Below are 18,620 nucleotides of genomic sequence, written 5' to 3'. Positions count from 1 at the left end.
GATGGAATCTACATTTTTTTTGACCATGTATAATAATGGCAGTTTTCTATGTTCCTTTCTGAATTTCAACATGTGTTCCATGTCTGTGCTGGCAAATATGATTCTAGCATGAGTCTACATTTCATTGTGGAGCAACTGGTGTTTTAGGAGGCTATGTGCAAGAAGTATTGTAGTCTACATGGTTTGTATGAAATTTATCTTACTTCATGCCACCAGCTATTACTTTTCTAATCCACCATTAAGTTTACTATCAAATCCCCTGCTGCCTTTCTTGGTGAGAAATAAGATCAAATATTAATTGAAAGACCTCTCCATTTAAGGAGGTATTGGTACTTTTCAGAATCAGGATATCAGTCATTAAAGGAATGTCATTGTTTAGGAGCATTTCTTGGAGAGGGGTTGGGCAACTGGGGGCGGTTGGATCCTAGGGACTGCAACAGGCAAATCTCTTATGAATGTCCACATTTAGTAACTCTGTTTTCTCACTTTGTTCCTGCCATAGTAAAACAATGTTCAGTAAAAGCCTGGATATCTGTGAAGCCAATCCCAAATTCAACAAAGAAGAAAGGTATAAACACCAACAATCTGTTCCTCTCCTTTACCTCACTGCTATTCCTTAAAGATGCAGTACTTACCTTCTCCACTGGGGCAAATTTGCTTGCATGAGAGATTGACCCAGTCATTTTCTGTCACAGTTTCACACTATGCATTTTGGTGCATTGTACAGTACTTTATGCACAGCCTGTGTTCTAGAGTTACTGGTAGCGATGATGGATAGGGCAACTTTTCTCATCTGAGCGATAATAAGATGAAGCTAACAAAATTTGTTTTTCTATACAACTGCTAAGGTTCAGGAGTCCTGTCCTCTTTTGCATCTGCTTCTGCTTGTTTGTCCCGTTTGTGATCTTTCCCTTTATCTGTGACTTTTCCCCTGGTTTTTAACAAGTTTACAGTTGTGAGATGGACACTGCCATCCGCTGGTGTGTTCTTTTTGCATAACCCACCACTCCCCCTTGCTATTGTGTTGGCAACTGGGAGGCCAACTGATACTCCCAAGGATAGACTCTTGGGATTTCCAGTTGCTGAATTTATCTACCATTTAACTAATGACAAAGATGTCCTGACCCAAACATGGCCTTACATATTCTGTGTTAACACATCTGCTTGTTAATTAGCCTTTAACTCTGGCAATCAGTTGCCTGCCAGATAAGAATGGCCATTTTTTCCCCTTGTCAGTTCAGCCACAGCAGCTACTCTTTTGAGAAATTCCTCATTCTGTTACATCTGATTGGGCTGGGGATTGCTAATTGGCAAGCAAGATTAATAGTTGTGTAAAACAAGAAGTTTCAGAAGGAGTGGATTCTCTGCCCTTTGCATGACAAATTGTACCTGCCAAAATTTCCCTGTTGCCCAGTTGCTGGGTTTGTTTTTTTTTTGTTATTAAAGATTTTAAACATAAGAAATCACAGCAAATCCACCTACTTTAGGGAATTAGAATAACTGTTCCCAAAAATCATCTGCCTGGAAGGTGGAAGCTACTTTGATTCCTTCAGCTGGAAAATTGTCCATAGCTCTATAACAGAAATTAATTAGGCCTTTAAAGCTGGTTTCTTTTGGATATAGATGACAGGGTGGCAGCCAGATCTTGCTAAGGTCCATGGACAGCATCCCATTGATCTGAACCACTGTGAGTTGCACCCAGAGCTCATTAACTAAGAGCCATTTGCAACTTCATGCTTTGGTGCTTAAACTGTAACATGAGAAGCAATTATCACAGCCATTATCAGCTATATCCTCAGACCTGAAAGCCCTTAGACTCACTATGACTGGGATTGCATACGCTAAATAATGCACTTTCAATTGATTTTCAGTGTACTTTCAAACTGCGTTTTATTGTGCCAACTGGCAAAATCTAACTGGAAAGTGCATTGAAAGTGGATTGAAAGTGCATTATTTAGTGTGTGTGATTGCAGCCTGAGGTTGCACAATAGTGAGGAAAAATATTCCTCACATACTCAAAGGTACCCATTCTGCCTGTAAAAGGCAAAAAGTCCCAGCTAATACATGTTCCAGATATGATATGATGAATCATTGCACTTTGCATTTGTATAGCTTTTTACACTAGTATTCATAGAGCTTCTCACAATTCTCATGACTCATGTTGTATTCCTTACAGAAAAGGAAAGGTCTCCTGTGCAAGCACCAGTCGTTTCCGACTCTGGGGTGACGTTGCTCTCACAACCTTTTCACGGCAGACTTTTTTACAGGGTGGTTTGCCATTGCCTTCCCCAGTCATCTACACTTTCCCCCCAGCAAGCTGGGTACTCATTTTACTGACCTCGGAGGATGGAAGGCTGACTCAGCCTTGAGCCAACTACCTAAAAACCCGCTGGGGATTTAACTCAGGTTGTGAGCAGAGCCTAGGACTGCAGTACTGCAGCTTTAACACTCTGCGCCACAGGGCTCTTTCCATTCCTTACAACAGCCCTATAAAGTAGGTTAGTTTTATAATTTCCCTTAGGGGCTGAGGTTGAAAGAGAGTGTGTCTTGCTGAAGGTGGCCTACCAAGTTAATAGAAAAGGCAAAATTTGAATTGGGGACTTCCTGATTCCTCACTTAGCCATCATGCTATACTGGCTCTACTATTGCACACAGTTTTCAGAATCAAGCTTGATGAATCCTGATTTAAATTAACACATCCATAATGGCTGCTTGTAGGCTGAGAAGGCCGCTAAGCAAACTTTTAAAAACACCTTTTTAAGCCGTCCATAGAAGGTACTTTGCTTATCAGCAGATGGATGGTCAGATTCTGGCACAGCATATGAGGCAATCCACTTTAAGAATGCCTTTAGGAAAAGAACAGTGCAGCCAGACTGCCGGGATCTCATAAAAAGTTCACAAGCTGGGAAGAAATAACAGGCTGCTGTTGTCTTGTTTGGTGCACAACAGGGAGTCCCCAAGCACAGTTGTGCAAGCCAAAGACCTGATGCAAATCTCAGCCTGGAGTGACTGTAGTGGGATTGGTTTCTGAATCTGAAAACCTAACTGCATCTTGTTAGACTTGTCCAAATTTAAGCAAGACAAATCAGGAGTGTAACCTGGCCTTATTTTTCCCCCCTTCATCCTCGGGATCAAGGCTTTTAAGGCATCCTCCCCAGAAAATACTTCTTGTTGAGGTCTTTCTGGCATCATGTAGTTTGCCTGCACATTTGTTTTGCATGTCTTCTAATATTAGCTGATTTAGTGTTGCTACCAAATGGGCCAGTGGTAGTTTTTTTTAAAAAGGAAAAATACACCTTTGTCCTACCAGTCCTTCTTAGTTTGTAAAAGGACATAATAATGCTGACCTACTTTTCAAGGCAAAAATTTGAATGACAGTGTAGCTTTACGTCTGTGAAGCAAATTGGATATTCAAGAACTATATAAATATTCTGTAATTGTCATAGTTATAACATTATTTCTACTACAAACTCCCTCCTGGTTGAGCTGTTGTACAGCCCCAAGCGATGACCTAGGAGGGGTTTACTCCTTGAAATCAATGCAAGGGCATTCCCCCCCCCCCAATCAATGTGCATTATATGAACAATTTTTGTGAATGGCTCAACCAAAATGCAGTCCAGAAATGTTCACCCCTTAAAAATTCATTTAGAGAGTTAATTAAACCGGGATGAGCTGCATCACATTAGGCCACTGATTTGTTAGTCCAATTGCAAGTTTTATTTAGTAAATACAAATCCACTGAATCCATCAGCCATGCTCTGTGACGTTTTCTGGAGAAAGAAAGTGGGTATACTATGTTTATAACTAGATCCAAGCAGCCAGCCATGTTGGTCTGAAGCAGTTGAACAAAGCAGGAGTCAAGTTTCACCTTTAAGACCAACCAATTTTTATTTAGAACGTAAACTTTCTTGTGCTTTTAAGCACACTTCACCAGACAAGGAATCCAGCACAGTGAGCAAAGCCAAACATAGCTGAGCAGAGCCATACATAGCTCGTAGGCAGTGGCCCAGAATGCGACATGGTACAGATTTAAGAACCAATGACAGTGAAGTAAAATTATCTGGTAGGCAGTGGTTTAGAATGTAAAATGGTACAATGACAGAATAGTAAAATTAACACATTGAGCAAACCTTTGATCTGAGTAGCATGAGCATGTGAAAGCAACAAAACAGCAGTATGCAGTAAAATTAACAAATTGAGCAAACCTTTGAACTGAGTAGCATGAGCATGCGAAAGCAACAAAACAGTAGTATGTCAAAATGTGAGATTGTCTGTCAATGACAATGGGAGATGGGTTCAATATATGTAATGGGATAAGCAACCAAAGTCCCTGTTTGAGTGTGTCAATACAGCTAAAAGAGAAATACATTGGATAGTGATGTTCTTGTCCACGTAATTTGCTTTTTAACATGTAAACATAATTCTAGTTTGCCATAGGAAAAAAGGAATACAGTAAAATATAGTTAAAATGGGTAAAGCATATGTAATGAGATATACAGCCAATATCCCTATTTTGAGTATGTCAATACAAATAATTATACTGATACACAATTCTAAAAGAGAAACACATTGGAATACTTTGGATGTATAGCTATACTCACTGAGTAGGGTTGCCAAGTCCAATTCAAGAAATATCTGGGGACTTTGGGGGTGGAGCCAGGAGACATTGCGGCGGAGCCAAGAGCAAGGGTGTGACAAGCATAATTGAACTTCAAGGGAGTTCTGGCCATCACATGTAAAGGGACCACACATCTTTTAAATCCCTTCCCTCCATAGGAAATAATAAAGGATAGAGGCACCTTCTTTTGGGGCTCATAGAATTGGAACCCCTGGTCCAATATTTTTGAAACTAGGGGGGTATTTGGGGAGGTGCCTCAACCTCAAAAAACAACCCCCCCAGAGCCCCAGATACCCGCAGATCAATTCATTATTTTCTATGAGAATAAGTCTCCATAGGGAATAATAGAGTTCCCTCCCCTCCCCCCATTCTCTCTCTTTCACTCACACACACACTTAACTGTCTCTGGTGCAAGTGGGCAGCCGTGTTGGTCTGAAGCAGTAGAACAAAGCAGGAGTCTCTGGTGCCTCCACAACGAGGTCTGGAAAGTACAGGGGCTACGCTGCTCTTTTACATACACACACACTCACTTGTCCGAAAGGAAAGCAAAACAAACAGAGGGGCTGCACTCTCACGAAGTCTGCTATTGCTAACTCTTCCCCATGAAGTACTTCCTGCTCCAATTTAAAGGCAAACACACATTTTAAAACTGGAACTGTTTGCAGGTCCTGCCCAAGTTCTAGAGGTACAGGGTGGCTGTGGGGGAGGAGCATCCCCCACTGGCCAGCTGGCTGGGGGCGGGGCAGGGGGAGCCTGTAAAACCGGGGAATCCCCCTCTGGGACCTGGGGATTGGGAAGCCTATCACTGAGAGTGTGTTTAGCATCTGTAATGAGATAAAAAATCAATATCCCTGTTCAGTCCTGGGGAGGTGTTTGTTCCAAGTTTCATAACAATTTGTAGTTCAGCAGTTTCTCTCTCCATTCTGTTCTTGAAGTTCCTTTGCAGTAAAACAGCTACCTTGAGGTCATCCATTAAATGCTTTGGAAGGTTAAAGTGTTCTCTCACAGATTTCTCAGTTCTGTGATTCCTAAAGTCAGATTTGTGTCCACTTATCCTTTGGCTTAGGGTTTGTCCTGTTTGCTCTATGTAGAGAACTGAAGGGCATTGTTGGCATTTAATGGCATATATAATGTTGGAAAATGAACAAGTAAATGAGCCTGAGATGGTATAGTTAATGTTGTTAGGCCCAGAGATTGTGTTGTTTGGGTGTATGTGGCAGCAAAGTTGGCACTTGGGTTTATTGCAAGCTCTGGTACCAGTGTCCATGCTCAGATGAGATGCTGTATTGTGGGTGAGGAGTTGTTTGAGGTTGGGGGGCTGTCTGCGTGCAAGAAAAAGTTTACCCCCCAGTGCTTTTGAAAGAGAGCTGTCACTGTCCATTTTCACTATATTTTATTGTATTCCTTTTTCCTATGGCAAACTAGAATTATGTTTGCATGTTAAAAAGTAAATTAGGTGGACAAGAACATCATTAACCAATGTATTTCTCTTTTAGCTGTATTGACACACTCATACAGGGCCTTTGGTTGCTTATCCCATTACATTTATTGAACCCATCTCCCATTGTCATTGACAGACAATCTCACATTTTGACATACTACTGTTTTGTTGCTTTCATATGCTCATGCTACTCAGATCAAAGGTTTGCTCAATTTGTTAATTTTACTGCGTACTGCTGTTTTGTTGCTTTCGCATGCTCATGCTACTCAGATCAAAGGTTTGCTCAATTTGTTAATTTTACTATTCTGTCATTGTACCACTTTACATTCTAAACCACTGCCTACCAGATAATTTTACTTCACTGTCATTGGTTCTTAAATCTGTACCATGTTGCATTCTGGACCACTGCCTACCAGCTATGTATGGCTCTGCTCAGCTATGTATGGTTTTGCTCACTGTGCTTGATTCCTTGTCTGATGAAGCGTGCTTAAGAGCACAAGAAAGCTTATGTTTATAGCTGCAGAAGCCACTGCAGAAATCCCTTAAACTAGTCACCACCATGTTCTTAGCTGGATACCACAGAGACAGTTTTCTGAGCTACAAGGAAATCCAGAGAGTGATCTGTTGATGTTGGGGAGAACCATGAAGAGACATTTCTTAGATTTTATTTTTTTTCCCCTGTTTTGTTATTGAAGGAATAGAAAATATAGGCCAAGGAAGTGCTAGAGTTAGAAACAAAATGCAACGAAGACCCTCCCCCCCCCCCCCCCACATACAACATTCCCTTGTTGGGTTAACAAATCACACTTTTGAAATGGTGCCCAATCAATATCTTAATGTTATTCATATTTTGGTTTATTCTAAGAGGAATACTGCATCTTTAAGGACCCTGCCCCACTAGATGCACACGATTGTCTTGGTAGCTAAGGCCACTGTCCCTTTCTTCCACCATTTCACCCTCTTTCTCTCTTTCTCTTCCTTCTTTCATCATCTGTTGCTCTGTCCCCCTCAGTGCTTTTATTCTATATCTGGGTTGTTGCAGCTCTGTAGTTCACATGCATTAGTACTTTAGGAAATGCACATGTCTGCACTGCTGAGTGTTTTGTGTTCTGGGATTATTTTTTATTTGAATAATCTCATTTCCCTTCTTTCTTTCCCCCCATTGTAAATGTAATGTCCATTCTCATTGTTAAAATCATCAGTCCTTTTCAGAGGAAAAAAATCCAAAATCAGAGAACTGCATAGTTTTAATGTGTCTGTATTGACACAGATAAATACAGGGTTGGATCCAGAGGAGGAGTTTGCAGAAAGTATTGGCAGAGCAAATTGGGAGAGCCTCACAACCAGTAAGGTAAAAGCATCTCTTTCTCATTTCTCCACTGATACAAGCTACAAATGAATGAGAAAGAGGAAATTTTACCGGATTCCCACATGTTGCTGTAGCATCCCATCATGTTGATCATTTTGCTTGTCTCCTGATCCTTAGGAATTTCAAGCTGCTTGGGGAAAGCAGGGAAAAAGCTATTCCACCAGCTCCTTCCATGACCCTTCCACTTGGTCCAAACCACAGTTGTTTCTGATTTCTTTCTCTGCATTTGTGCTTGTATGGAAGCACATTCACACCCAGCATTGTAGGGAACTCTTGTGGATACATAGATTTCAGTGTACCTGAGAGTAAAATTTGACCTCATATATATGTGTGTGTATGTGTGTGTGTATGAGTTAATTATTTCTATAAATTTATAGTATAGAATAGAATGTCATAAAGAAGGGAGGGATTGCAAGGAATCTAGTGGGCAGAGAAAAATGCAGAGGGCATGTACATCTTCAGAAAATGCATTCCAGAAATAAATCAAATCTGTTTGAAATGATACATATAGAAGTGGCAGTGATATCATTTATGGAAGAATTAAGTAGATCCAAGCTTCTTTCTAGATAGTACATAGTAGGGCAAGGGCGGTAGGTACCCACAAGACAGAAGAGCACAGAGTTGCTTAGAACTTGAGCTTCCTAAAGTGCATACTCCTGTATGTATGTTGGGCGAAGATGTGAATTATGTGAAGTGAACAATGTTTCTTATGTTCTAATTCATATTATTCAGTTGTGCTTAGGAGGGAAAAAGCAGGATATAAATATTTCCATAAAATATAAATAAACAAAGCCTTAGGGTTTTTTAAATCACCCATGTTGCATAGTCCCAGTGCTGTCCAAACTTTCATAATGAAGCCAAATGTAGTTAAGAAATGTTAAACTTGACATTTCTGTACCTGAGAATAAAGGCTATCCTTTGGATGACATATGCTGAGGGCCTCTTGTGGAGACATAGACAGACTGGTGGATGAGTGTGCTAGGAAAGAAACAAGTAATCTGTGCTACCTCCTTGAAAGGTGGTGGTTAATATTTAATTAAAAACTTTTCAAAATGATCCCCACAGAAGTTTGGAGGAGTGAGGTAGGTAGTGCTATAATTTGTCACTATTGTGGCAAATTAAACTAAACACTGTTGTGTGTTTATCATGGACAGGAAGTTCACATCTCCTTGCATCATATCTTAGTCTCATTATTTTATATTTTATGTAATATGATCTCTGATTTTACTTTAACCATATACTAGATTTCATATCAGGAAAAATTGAAGATCTTTTAGCAGGAGTAGCTTGAATTAATGGAGGATAGCTTGCAAGATGGGGCACATTCCTTTGGGGAGTTCCACATGGCCCTCATTTGCCTTTCAAGGCCACACATCTCTTTTCATGCATTGTGGCAGAGTTTCGTACAAGAGTAATTCATAGTGAGTTGCATCCTTTGCTTGCAGCTTTGTTTGCTGGGCATATCAACCCACTCAGAAACACAGATCATAGTGATTATTGTCCTAGAAACTAACTAAAGATACACATATAGGAAAAGGAAATTTCCACTGTGGAAAGGTGGGAGAGTGGTACATGAGCAAAATGGGAAAAGGTCCACATCCTTTTCAGTCATTACAGCTAACTGTGCATAGCCTAATGAAAAAGCATATCCATGAAAAGCAACAGATCCAATACGAGGTGCCAGCTGTGCAGGCTGGCTTATGGTCTGGGTGGGCATTCTGCTGTTCTCCTTTATACCTGTTGTGTCTCCCCACCCCACCCCATTCCCAGATGCAAACACCTTACATGTTTATGAGCAGTATGGAAATATTTGTCTAGTGAATGAAATCCTCCCCTCTCATGAGTATTCTCCACTGGTGCTTCCATCAACAGCTGATGCCTGAGGCAATAAGAATGTCCATGTAGATCTCGGAACAGTTTTTCACTCTGCTTTTCACACTCTTCTCTCCACCTGCTTCCACATCCCTTTCTCTCTCCTTCTCTTCTCTTTCTTTTCCTCTGCCAAGGATGACGAGTGCTGACGCATTGGGGTAAGCTCCAGTTTTGGATTATACCTGTTGTGGGACCTTTTCTCATTTTTTTTGGGGGGGGGGGAGAGACATTTTTAAATGATCACCAATTAAACAATCCTTATCATGATGACACTTTCTTGTGGGAAAGAGTCTTTGGGAGTACAAATCTTGAGAAGTACAATACCTCTCTCTCTGCAGTTGCTTGTTTTTCCGCTGTATCTTACAGAATAAGACAAATCTACTCCACCACTCTGGTCTCTGCTTCACATGCCACATTTTTATGAGTAAAATGAAAAGTATGCACAGGCCAAACATTTGCATAATGCAGGTACATCACACCATCCATAACTCCCTGCCATGTGTACATGGCTTGGCAAAGATAAAATCATTTTAGAGCATGGGAGTGCTGAGGTTTGTGCTTCTCATAATCTTGGCTGGCAAAGAGTTCCTTACCTTCTGCTCACCATCAGTCCACACAGTGAATGAACATTGATCCAGGGCCACAAATCTAGGCATCTGACATATCTGACTTCCCCTAGGCTTGTGGGTTATTCCAGCACTGCAGATGCTTCTTCTGTGGACTCCTCCAGTGCTTCACAGTGAACTAGAGTTCTGAATTTGCAGATACTAGATCCTGTCTATGACACCAAGGGATTGAAAAGCTCCTTCAGTATTCTGGTGTATATTTCCTTTTTGTAGTGGTGTATGCATGTGGCTGCACAGGTACAAATTTACAGGCTTGTTTTCCATTAGGCCAGTGTTCTAATGATTTGTGAAATGTGGATGTGATCTGATTGGGTACTGGGCTCAAGCCAGACCACAGAACCCACATTATGGTGTTTTGTCAACAACAAGCCATGAACTGGAATCATCTTGACTGCTGCCAATTTACTTTGTTCTAGTAAGCTTAAATGAAGTCAGTTCCCTCTACCCCTTTGCTGCTGTGGTCTCAGAGTTAGCAGTGTGCAAAAAAAAAAAGAAAGAAAGGAAAAAAACCCCTCTTTTCTTGTTTGGGTGTATGGGACCTCAAAAAGTCAGTATTTCTGAAAAATCTCAGATCCTAAAACCATTACGGTATTTGGAGCCAGGATAGACTGAAGAAGAAAAATACTATTTAAAAAAAAAAAGATAGCCTGACCCTGGGGCTGGCTTGGCTTCTCCTGCAGCATGGTTTAAATCACACTGCAGGAAAAGCTGGCCCCATGATCTGCATGGGGTGGGGAGACAAGGGAGGATCAGCTGGGGTGGTGGGAACTGAATGTTCTGTGTCACCTCTACTGGGGCTGTGTTCTCTTGCAGCTCTCAGCTTCCACCACCCTGGCCGATCCTGCACTGGCTCATCTTACAGCTCTGTTTAAAACAAACTGTAGGAGGAGCCCACCAGCCACATGGTATAGATGAATACACCTGAATAAAAGAAAAAAAGGGAAAAAAGAGAGAGGCTTTATTTGGGCTCAGCTATACCAGTAGCCAATTAGATTGTCTGATCTTTTTTTGGCTTAAATAATACCTGAAAACAGGTAATATACTTTTCAGGTATTTTTTTTTCAGCTTGGTTTATGCCTAATGCACACCCCTACTCAGAGTAGGTCTCTAATTAGTACAAAATATTGCTGTCCTCTGCTTGCACCATAGTCCAATGGGCAATGGAACCAATGCATTTCAGGGAATGTGTTGCCTCCACAGCAATCTGATGACATTGTTTCTGTTCTCCCTGAAGTACAAGAGGGAGTACCATGCCAAAAGTGTAGTACAAGTAGTGCTACAAAATTGCTCCATCTTTCTCCACTGTCAGAAGAGCCAGCTTCACATACAGAAGAGCCAGTCAGGGCAATTTGACCCCTTCCCCCTCCTCATTGCAGCACATCACCCAGGGTGACTGTTAATCCATGCAAGGTCGCACAGTTCTGGAAATCACCTTTCCCAGGTGCCTGCTGGGGAAGGAGAAAGTGGGAGAGATTGGTGGCTCTATATATTTTCCCACAACTGTGAACATGGTTATTGATCTCCTTGGATGTTATGAAGTGACTGAAGCTCTGGGAAATTTCAAAGGAGTCAGTTTCAAATGGATATGTCAAGGCCACGATATGGCAGGGACCTGTCTCTGTGAAATACTCAAACCTAGTCCTCACAATTACCAAGTTATTCACAGCAATATGTATAACCTATTCCCTCTTTGGTGATTTTAGACATTAAATTCTACTACTTCTGGCATGATCTTTCTTTTTTTTAACAATTGTGTGAGAATCAGAAATGCAATGGATACTGCTTTATCAAGAATGGAGTTACAAGGCAGGAAATGAGTTCAGCTTGTCATGAAATTATTAAAGGTGTAAGAGCTATGCAAGGAAAAAAGATGGCAGGGAGTATTTAGCCCCTGTACTTAGTACTCTATTTTCTGTCATTTTTTCAGTTAGTCTTTAACAGTGGTTCATGTTTCAAAGAGGTATTGCTTTCTTTTGGAAGGTGACGATTGGGAAGGCAAAATATTCTGATCATTGTCTTTTACATGCAAAGTCATGTTATCTCCATCCAGTTTGGTTTTAGGGAATAACATGTGACAATTATTTATTTGTTCTTTGATTTTAGTTTATATTTTTTTTAAAAACCTCTTTTATGTTCTTTTATTACCAGTTAAAGTTTTGAAAAAAGTATTTATGGATTTGGAGCACATTAATTTGCTCAGTTGGTACACACATGACACTGCCTTCTACTGAATCAAACCATTAGTCTATGCAGAGCAGCAGCAGCAGCTCTCCAGGGTTTCAGACAGGGGCCTTTGTTGGAATACAAGCTATGCACATTCCAGCCATTATATAGTTAACTGTTTGTTTACCTGATAGAGGAAGTGATGTATTGTGACCTAAACTCAATTGTGGGATGGTTCTTACTTTGCCCGCGAAAGTTGTGAACACAACATTGGTCAAAGAGGATGTTAGGTGTGAAATGCTTTGATCTTGTATGCAAGGTTTATTGCTCTTCTTCCTGGCGAAATGCTTTTTGGGGAGAAGAACAGTGTAGACAAAGAACGTAGCCATGTAGCAAGACATAGATAGACTAGCTGGTAAGCTAGATTGTTTTCTGTTTTATCCCAAGTACCCTATCCTGATGTTTTCTAGTAAACTTTATTTCTTTTGCTAAGCTTAAGCCTCGACTCCAATTACTGCCACTCCAAACCTCTGAATTTAGCATGTATTTCCTAACATTTTGGTAGCACATGATAAAAGATTCCAACAAAATGGTAGCAGAGGATGGTTGATCACAATCAATAACAGCCTTTCACATCACTTATTACATGAGCCTTTTGCCTAGAGATGCCAGGGATTGAACTTGGGACCTTCTTTATGCAAAGTAGATGCTTTGTAAGTGGAGATGGGCATGAATTGGAAAAATGGTGGTTCGACTGGTTCATGGCTTGATTGCCCAACCTGATGGGTCATGTTGGTTCATGGTTAATTTGATGTCCCAAACTGGTTTATGGTTTGTTTGGATCATTTGGTCTGGGAGGTGTAGAACAGCCCACTCATGAGTTAGAAATGCCAAACTCACCTGGAGTCTTCAGCAGACTCTCCTCCACCCACCCTCCAAGTTTGGCAAAGATTCAGTTTGGAATGTCCAAGTTATAACCCCCCAAAGCAGGTGCCCCCAGGAAAGCTCAGCTTCAGCTCTCTCACAACTCTTCTCTTTTTGGGTGCAGTCAGACGTACCATTAGTGGCAACACAGCTCCGTCTCGCCAATGGATTAAATATGTTCATCCAGACATCCACATCTGGCAATCGAGCATCATCCAGGGTCATCCCGGCTTGCTGCGGATCAATGCCGCATTAATTTGATAGCGCAGAAAGTCCGGCCCTTTTTCAAAGAAGCAGCAAAAGATCGGTTTTTTTCCTGTTTGGACAGCTCACACGCGATACTGCCCCTTGGAATGTTTACCACCCCTCCCACCTTTTTTTTTTTAAAGCCCCAGCAGACATACGCATTGCCAGATCATCCAGGAATCTGAGGTGACACTTCTGCTTCTCCAATCAACACAGGATCGGGGGAGGGGGGGCGGGAACGTTATACCACTATTCAGAACAGGAAAAAAAATCTTTTTTTTTCCAATGTGGAGGATTTCCAGATATCATTGTCACTGCCAGTTTCTAGGAAAGTAATTCCTGGCACTTCCCTGGTTTGAATCGGCAACGTTAATTTCGGAAACTTTCTCCCCTTCCCTCCCCTCCCCCGCCTCTGAAGCAACATTTGATTTCCCACCTCCAAACAGTTGAGTGCATGTTCAATGGACCCCCCCTCCCAGGAATCACCATCTAATCACACATGCGCCAAAAAAAGAGTGTGATAGTATTGGATGTCTGATTGCTCAACAACAGAATGAGTCGCATTCTTGGATGCTCGTTTGATCGGCCCTGCATCGAATCAATATTCAGCGGTTCAAATTTGAGCGCTACACACCTGCTTTTAATGTGACGTGTGACCGTACCCTTTGTGTCACAAAGTGAAAGCAGCTGAGTTAGGGTGTCTGTTCCCATAGAGCAGAATGGGAGTTCCACAGTTTGCTCCTAGAACTTCCTATCAAGCTGTGTACAACTTCTACGGGTGTTTCTAGGGCTCCCAGAAGCCAACCCCCAGGGTTGCCTCGGAATTGGTTGAATCGGTGGCGGGTAGTTTTGCAAATGAGCTGTGAAAATGAAACAAATGACACATGGGAAAATATGTATTTTGTTTTTGGGGATAATGCAATTCCATGAATCAGTTTGAGACAAAGCACGGATCAGTCCATTTCATGCATGAACCACAATTCATTTATTTGTTTGTGCCCATCTCTATTTGTAGTTGAGCCACGGTACCTTCCCACAGTTAGTAAAGATGCCCTGTGAGGCAGAACTTCATGGCAGACAGCTGAATTCGATGGTTTCATCCCATGTTGCTTTTGTCTTTACAAGTGGGAAGGATGTGAGAAAACCAAAGCTCTAACTTCTGATGGTTTTGGAAGTGGCTTTATTGTGAAATAGGTGAAGTTTGCAAAATGAATGAGGAATGTGAATCAGATGCTTTGCAGATATTCTGGTGCGTTTTCTCACAAAAACTCTTTTAGTGTTGTCTTAATTCTGCCATGCCTCAGCAATGCAGTTGTCACAAACTCATGGTAATGAAGTGTTTACATCACACTCTAGCACACTGTGATAGGACTGACATATGTTTTCATTGAGACCTTGGCAAGGAACTCTGCAGCGATATAAAGTATGATTATATGTTAGAAAGTTACATCACCTGAATAATAAGAGAAATGTTAACCTTGTAAAGATTATAAATAGTTCCTCAGATTCTGCAGGTAACGTACAAACAGCTGTTTCCAGTTCAATAATTGTAGCTCAGGTCTAGAGATAAAAGACCCCTTTTCCATTCTTAATTCTTTACACCCTTCTGATTTCTGTGACTGCACTGGTTCTGCATGCTGATGCACAATTTCTGTTTTGTGGAGTATCTAACAAGCAGGATCCCTTTGTCCTATGCATAATCTCTCTTGCTTTCATATGAATTCTGACCCCAGTTTCTCTAAGATGGTCTTAGGATCTGGGTAATAGCAGGGCTGGCCCTAGGGCACATGGTGCCCCAGACAGCCTTACTGCCTACCCCTTCATGCTGTGCCCACCCTGCTGCCCCCTGTGGTGCTTCCCCCTCCCTCCTTCCCAATTTTAATGCCCAGGTAAAGTGTGGTGAAGAGCCACACTCCTGGGGCTCTTTCAAGGCCACCCCTTCACCGCAGGTAAAGCAGCACAGAGGCCAGCAGCTCCTATGTGCTCAGCAGGGTCAGCGCTAGGGCAGTGGTGGTAGGAAGAATAAGGAACTGCTGAAAAAGTGGCAGCTGCTGCTTCTGCACCACGCTTGCTTCCCACGCAATCCAGTGAGGAAGTAGGGAGGAGCAGTGGCAACTTTTTCAGCGGCTCCTCATCCTTACCACTACCGCTGCCCCAGCGCTGATCCTGGTGAGTGCACCAGAAGGCTGGCATAGGAGCTGCCAGCCTCCAAATTGTTTTACCTGCTGATCAGTTGATCAGCGGGGGGGGGGGCAGCCTTGAAAGAGCCCCAGGAGCACGGTGCTTCACTGCACTGCACCCGGGCTTTAAAATTGGGAGGGAGGGAGGGGGAGGCAAATAGGAATTTGCCTAGGGGGCAGGGGTGAGGGCTGATTTTGGTGCCCACACCCTGCCGCACCCTAGGCAAATGCCTAGTCTGCCTAGTGGGTGGGCCGGCCCTGGGTAATAGATAAATAGCAGTGGCGAAGACCCTTCTCCTAATAAATTTCAAATAATCCTTATAAATTTTAAGTAACAATGCAAGGTTTTTACCTCTCAAGTTGATATTGGTAGGAGAGTAAGATCTATTTTATTATTGTGATACATTTTAAGGCATTGAACTACAAGCATATTTTCCACGATCTCTGTGGATGTTTCTGTTTATCTAAAATGTTAAGGTTTCTGAATGACTTTGAAATGTTAAGGCTTAAGAGTGATGCCATTTTCACAAATGTTGTATGCTTGTAAAAGACAGTAATCAACTAAAGCTTTACAGCATTTGTTCAAGGCCTATAGCCAGCATTTTGGCTAGTATATACCAGCATACATAATGCTTTTCCCCAGTTCCTGTTAGCTAGCTGGAGAAGAATCATGCTTTTCTATGCATCTCCCTACCCTGGTACATGCTTTCTCTGTCATGTGTCTGCCTACCCTATAACCTTAGTTTCCTTTGCTGTCTCTTACACATTACCTCTTACAAATGCTCCCATTTCTGTCTCATGGACATGATGCTTATTTTCTTCTCAGCCTTTGTCATGATGTCTCCCTTCCTCCTTGCATTCATATCACATATGTCAGCAGCAGGCCACGCCTGATTCCCCAAAATGGGTTGTTCTCATCTGGAAAGTCATTCCATCTTCTCCTTCAGTCCCATTACAGTCCCAGGAAAATCATCTGTAACCTCCTAGGCTCTAGCCTATTAAAACTGGCCTCTGTGCTGTTGATTAGGGATGGGAATGATCTGGATCACAAACTGAAGTTCATAACTAATTTTCATGATGTTTGTGGCAGTTTGTGGTCCATGAAGGGAAACTGGCATGAACATTCTACAAACTTTCATGATGTTTGTGAATGGATACATTTCCAGACAGTCTCCACTCAATTAAAAACTTTACAAAATTTCAAAGCAACAGGGGATGGGATTCTCTGAACTTGGAAAGACCAACAGGAGCCCTCCAAAGCTTAACAGGTTAACAGGCACTGCTGGCTGCCAGAGTGTCCATTTTGCTCTGTGGGATCAGAATGCTATATATAAGCTCACTTCTGCAGCCTCTCCTCTGTTGGCTGTTGGTACAGCTAGACAAAAAGGCAGGGAACTTGTTAAAAGCAGAGCAAATTTATCTCTCCCCTGCTGGGGTTTTTGGGTTAGGGCTCTGAGCCATCCTGTCTCTTCTAACACTGAGTGGTGGGACTTAGCTACTGCTTGCCTTGGCCAATGACTCACATTTTGTACCCTCCTGATTGTGAACCCCTCTCCCCTGCTGGAATTTGGGGGTGTTACATGGACTCAAGGTTCTGAGCCACACCATCTCTCTGCTGAAGCTGAGTGGTGGGATTTAGCAAGTGAATGCCTTGACTGAGGACCCACATTTTATCCCTTTTATATTTTATCTATGTTGTATTCTTAATTTTATGCTTGGCTGATATCAATATTGGTTTTTATGACCCTGAATGTGAGCCGCCCTGAGCCTGCTTTGGCGGGGACACCGGGATATAAGTCTAATAAATAAATACCCTCCTGATTGTGCACTATGTCTCCTATTGGGGTTTGGGGGTGTTAGGTGGACTCAGTGCTCTGAGTTACCATATTTCTCTGCTCATGCCAATAAGTGGGGGTTTAGCTACTCCATGCCTTGGCTGAGGAACCACATTTTATACCCTTCTAATTGTGAACATCTCTCCTCTGCTGAGGTTTGAGTGTAGGGTGGACTCAGAGCTCATGGCCACACAAGAGAGGTCAAGCCAGATGACAGCCTTGTGTGATCAATACGCCAGAGGACCAGCTTTGGTGGACTCAGGGGATTTGGGAAGATACTCTCTCACCATGACCTCTGCCATATCCTCCAACATTGCACACCTGGCATCCCCACCACTGCTGACCTCCCAGATCACCACTTACATCCAATTGTGGGGCTCTTTGAGGCAGAGGTGCTGGGCTGTGGCTCCTTCTCTTCATCCCCAGCCAGTTCCACCCATGTTCCCTCTGGTCACATCTGTTGGCAGAGTATGTTGGTGATGTTCTGGAAGGACTTGAGGACACACACCATTTGGGAGAGGATCAGCCAGTTGTTGGAACTGATGCTGAACTCCTCTTCCCCATGCAGAATGGTCATGAAGAAGATGACATCCTGTGTCACACTCTTCTGCTCCACCAAACATGCAATCATGGCATAAGTGGAGTTCGTCATCCCCCTCCCCCTCATCCCTTGACCTGATGCAGCGCAAGAACTGGGTGGCCAGGCACTGGCAGGTCTTGAGCAAGGAATGCATCTTGAGGGGGGCAGCATCCCAAGCGGCCTTGACAGTGGTCCCCAGCCCTAGAGCATTCATCACCGCCAGCTGAAGTGTGTGCACCAGGCAGGTGATGCCCTTGAGGCACACACACTTCACCTCTGCCAGCATGTTGGCACCAGAGTCCATGATCATGGAGCCACAGACAATAACACATCATGAACTTCACAAACCAGATCAGTTCATTTAGCATCTAAGAGTTCATGACAGTCTGTGGTTCATGAAACGGACATGCCACAAACAATGAACCAAACCACATTTTTCCAGTTCATGCTCATCCCTACAGCTGATGATCCCAGCCTCTGCCTCAGGCCTCAGGATTATGGGACATATTTATTGTCACAGCATCCATAGCGGTGAAGAAGTGCATATTTGCCTGAAGCTTGCTGCCTTTGGCATTCTAATGGCTGCAAGAGAACACCCCAAATCCATTGCCCTGGCAACCACTTCTCATTTCTCTATGTTGGAGTGGCTTCTCCTGTTCTTCCTGTACTTTGGGCAGCCAGGCCAAACCAGCAGGTCCATCCTGTTCTATTGCCCAACCTGTAGTCTTTCTCATTCCCCCCCGCTTTTCTGGCTATCTGTGCCCCT

At 42.6% G+C, this 18,620-nt stretch overlaps 1 protein-coding gene across 22 annotated transcripts in view; it reads left to right on the top strand.

The window, feature by feature from the left end:
• The window catches only part of BRSK2 (BR serine/threonine kinase 2), a 621,430-nt gene that overhangs the window by 539,820 nt on the left and 62,990 nt on the right, over nt 1–18,620 (top strand). For 12 of the 22 annotated variants that reach the window (XM_060261782.1, XM_060261788.1, XM_060261787.1 and 9 more), the window contains exons 13-14: nt 503–568; nt 9,435–9,458. The exons of 5 other annotated variants lie outside the window; for them this stretch is intronic. In XM_060261782.1, the coding sequence (XP_060117765.1) occupies nt 503–568; nt 9,435–9,458 (90 nt within the window). The remainder of the gene's footprint in view (nt 1–502; nt 569–9,434; nt 9,459–18,620) is intronic. 5 more of the 22 variants (XM_060261777.1, XM_060261791.1, XM_060261792.1 and 2 more) reach the window with 2 other exon arrangements.

This window comes from Heteronotia binoei, chromosome 21 (genome assembly GCF_032191835.1).
Source record: "Heteronotia binoei isolate CCM8104 ecotype False Entrance Well chromosome 21, APGP_CSIRO_Hbin_v1, whole genome shotgun sequence".
In the NCBI taxonomy this organism is placed as follows: Eukaryota; Metazoa; Chordata; class Lepidosauria; order Squamata; family Gekkonidae; genus Heteronotia; species Heteronotia binoei.
Note: the sequence above shows the minus strand (reverse complement) of the source record. Positions and strands in the feature narration are given on the sequence as shown.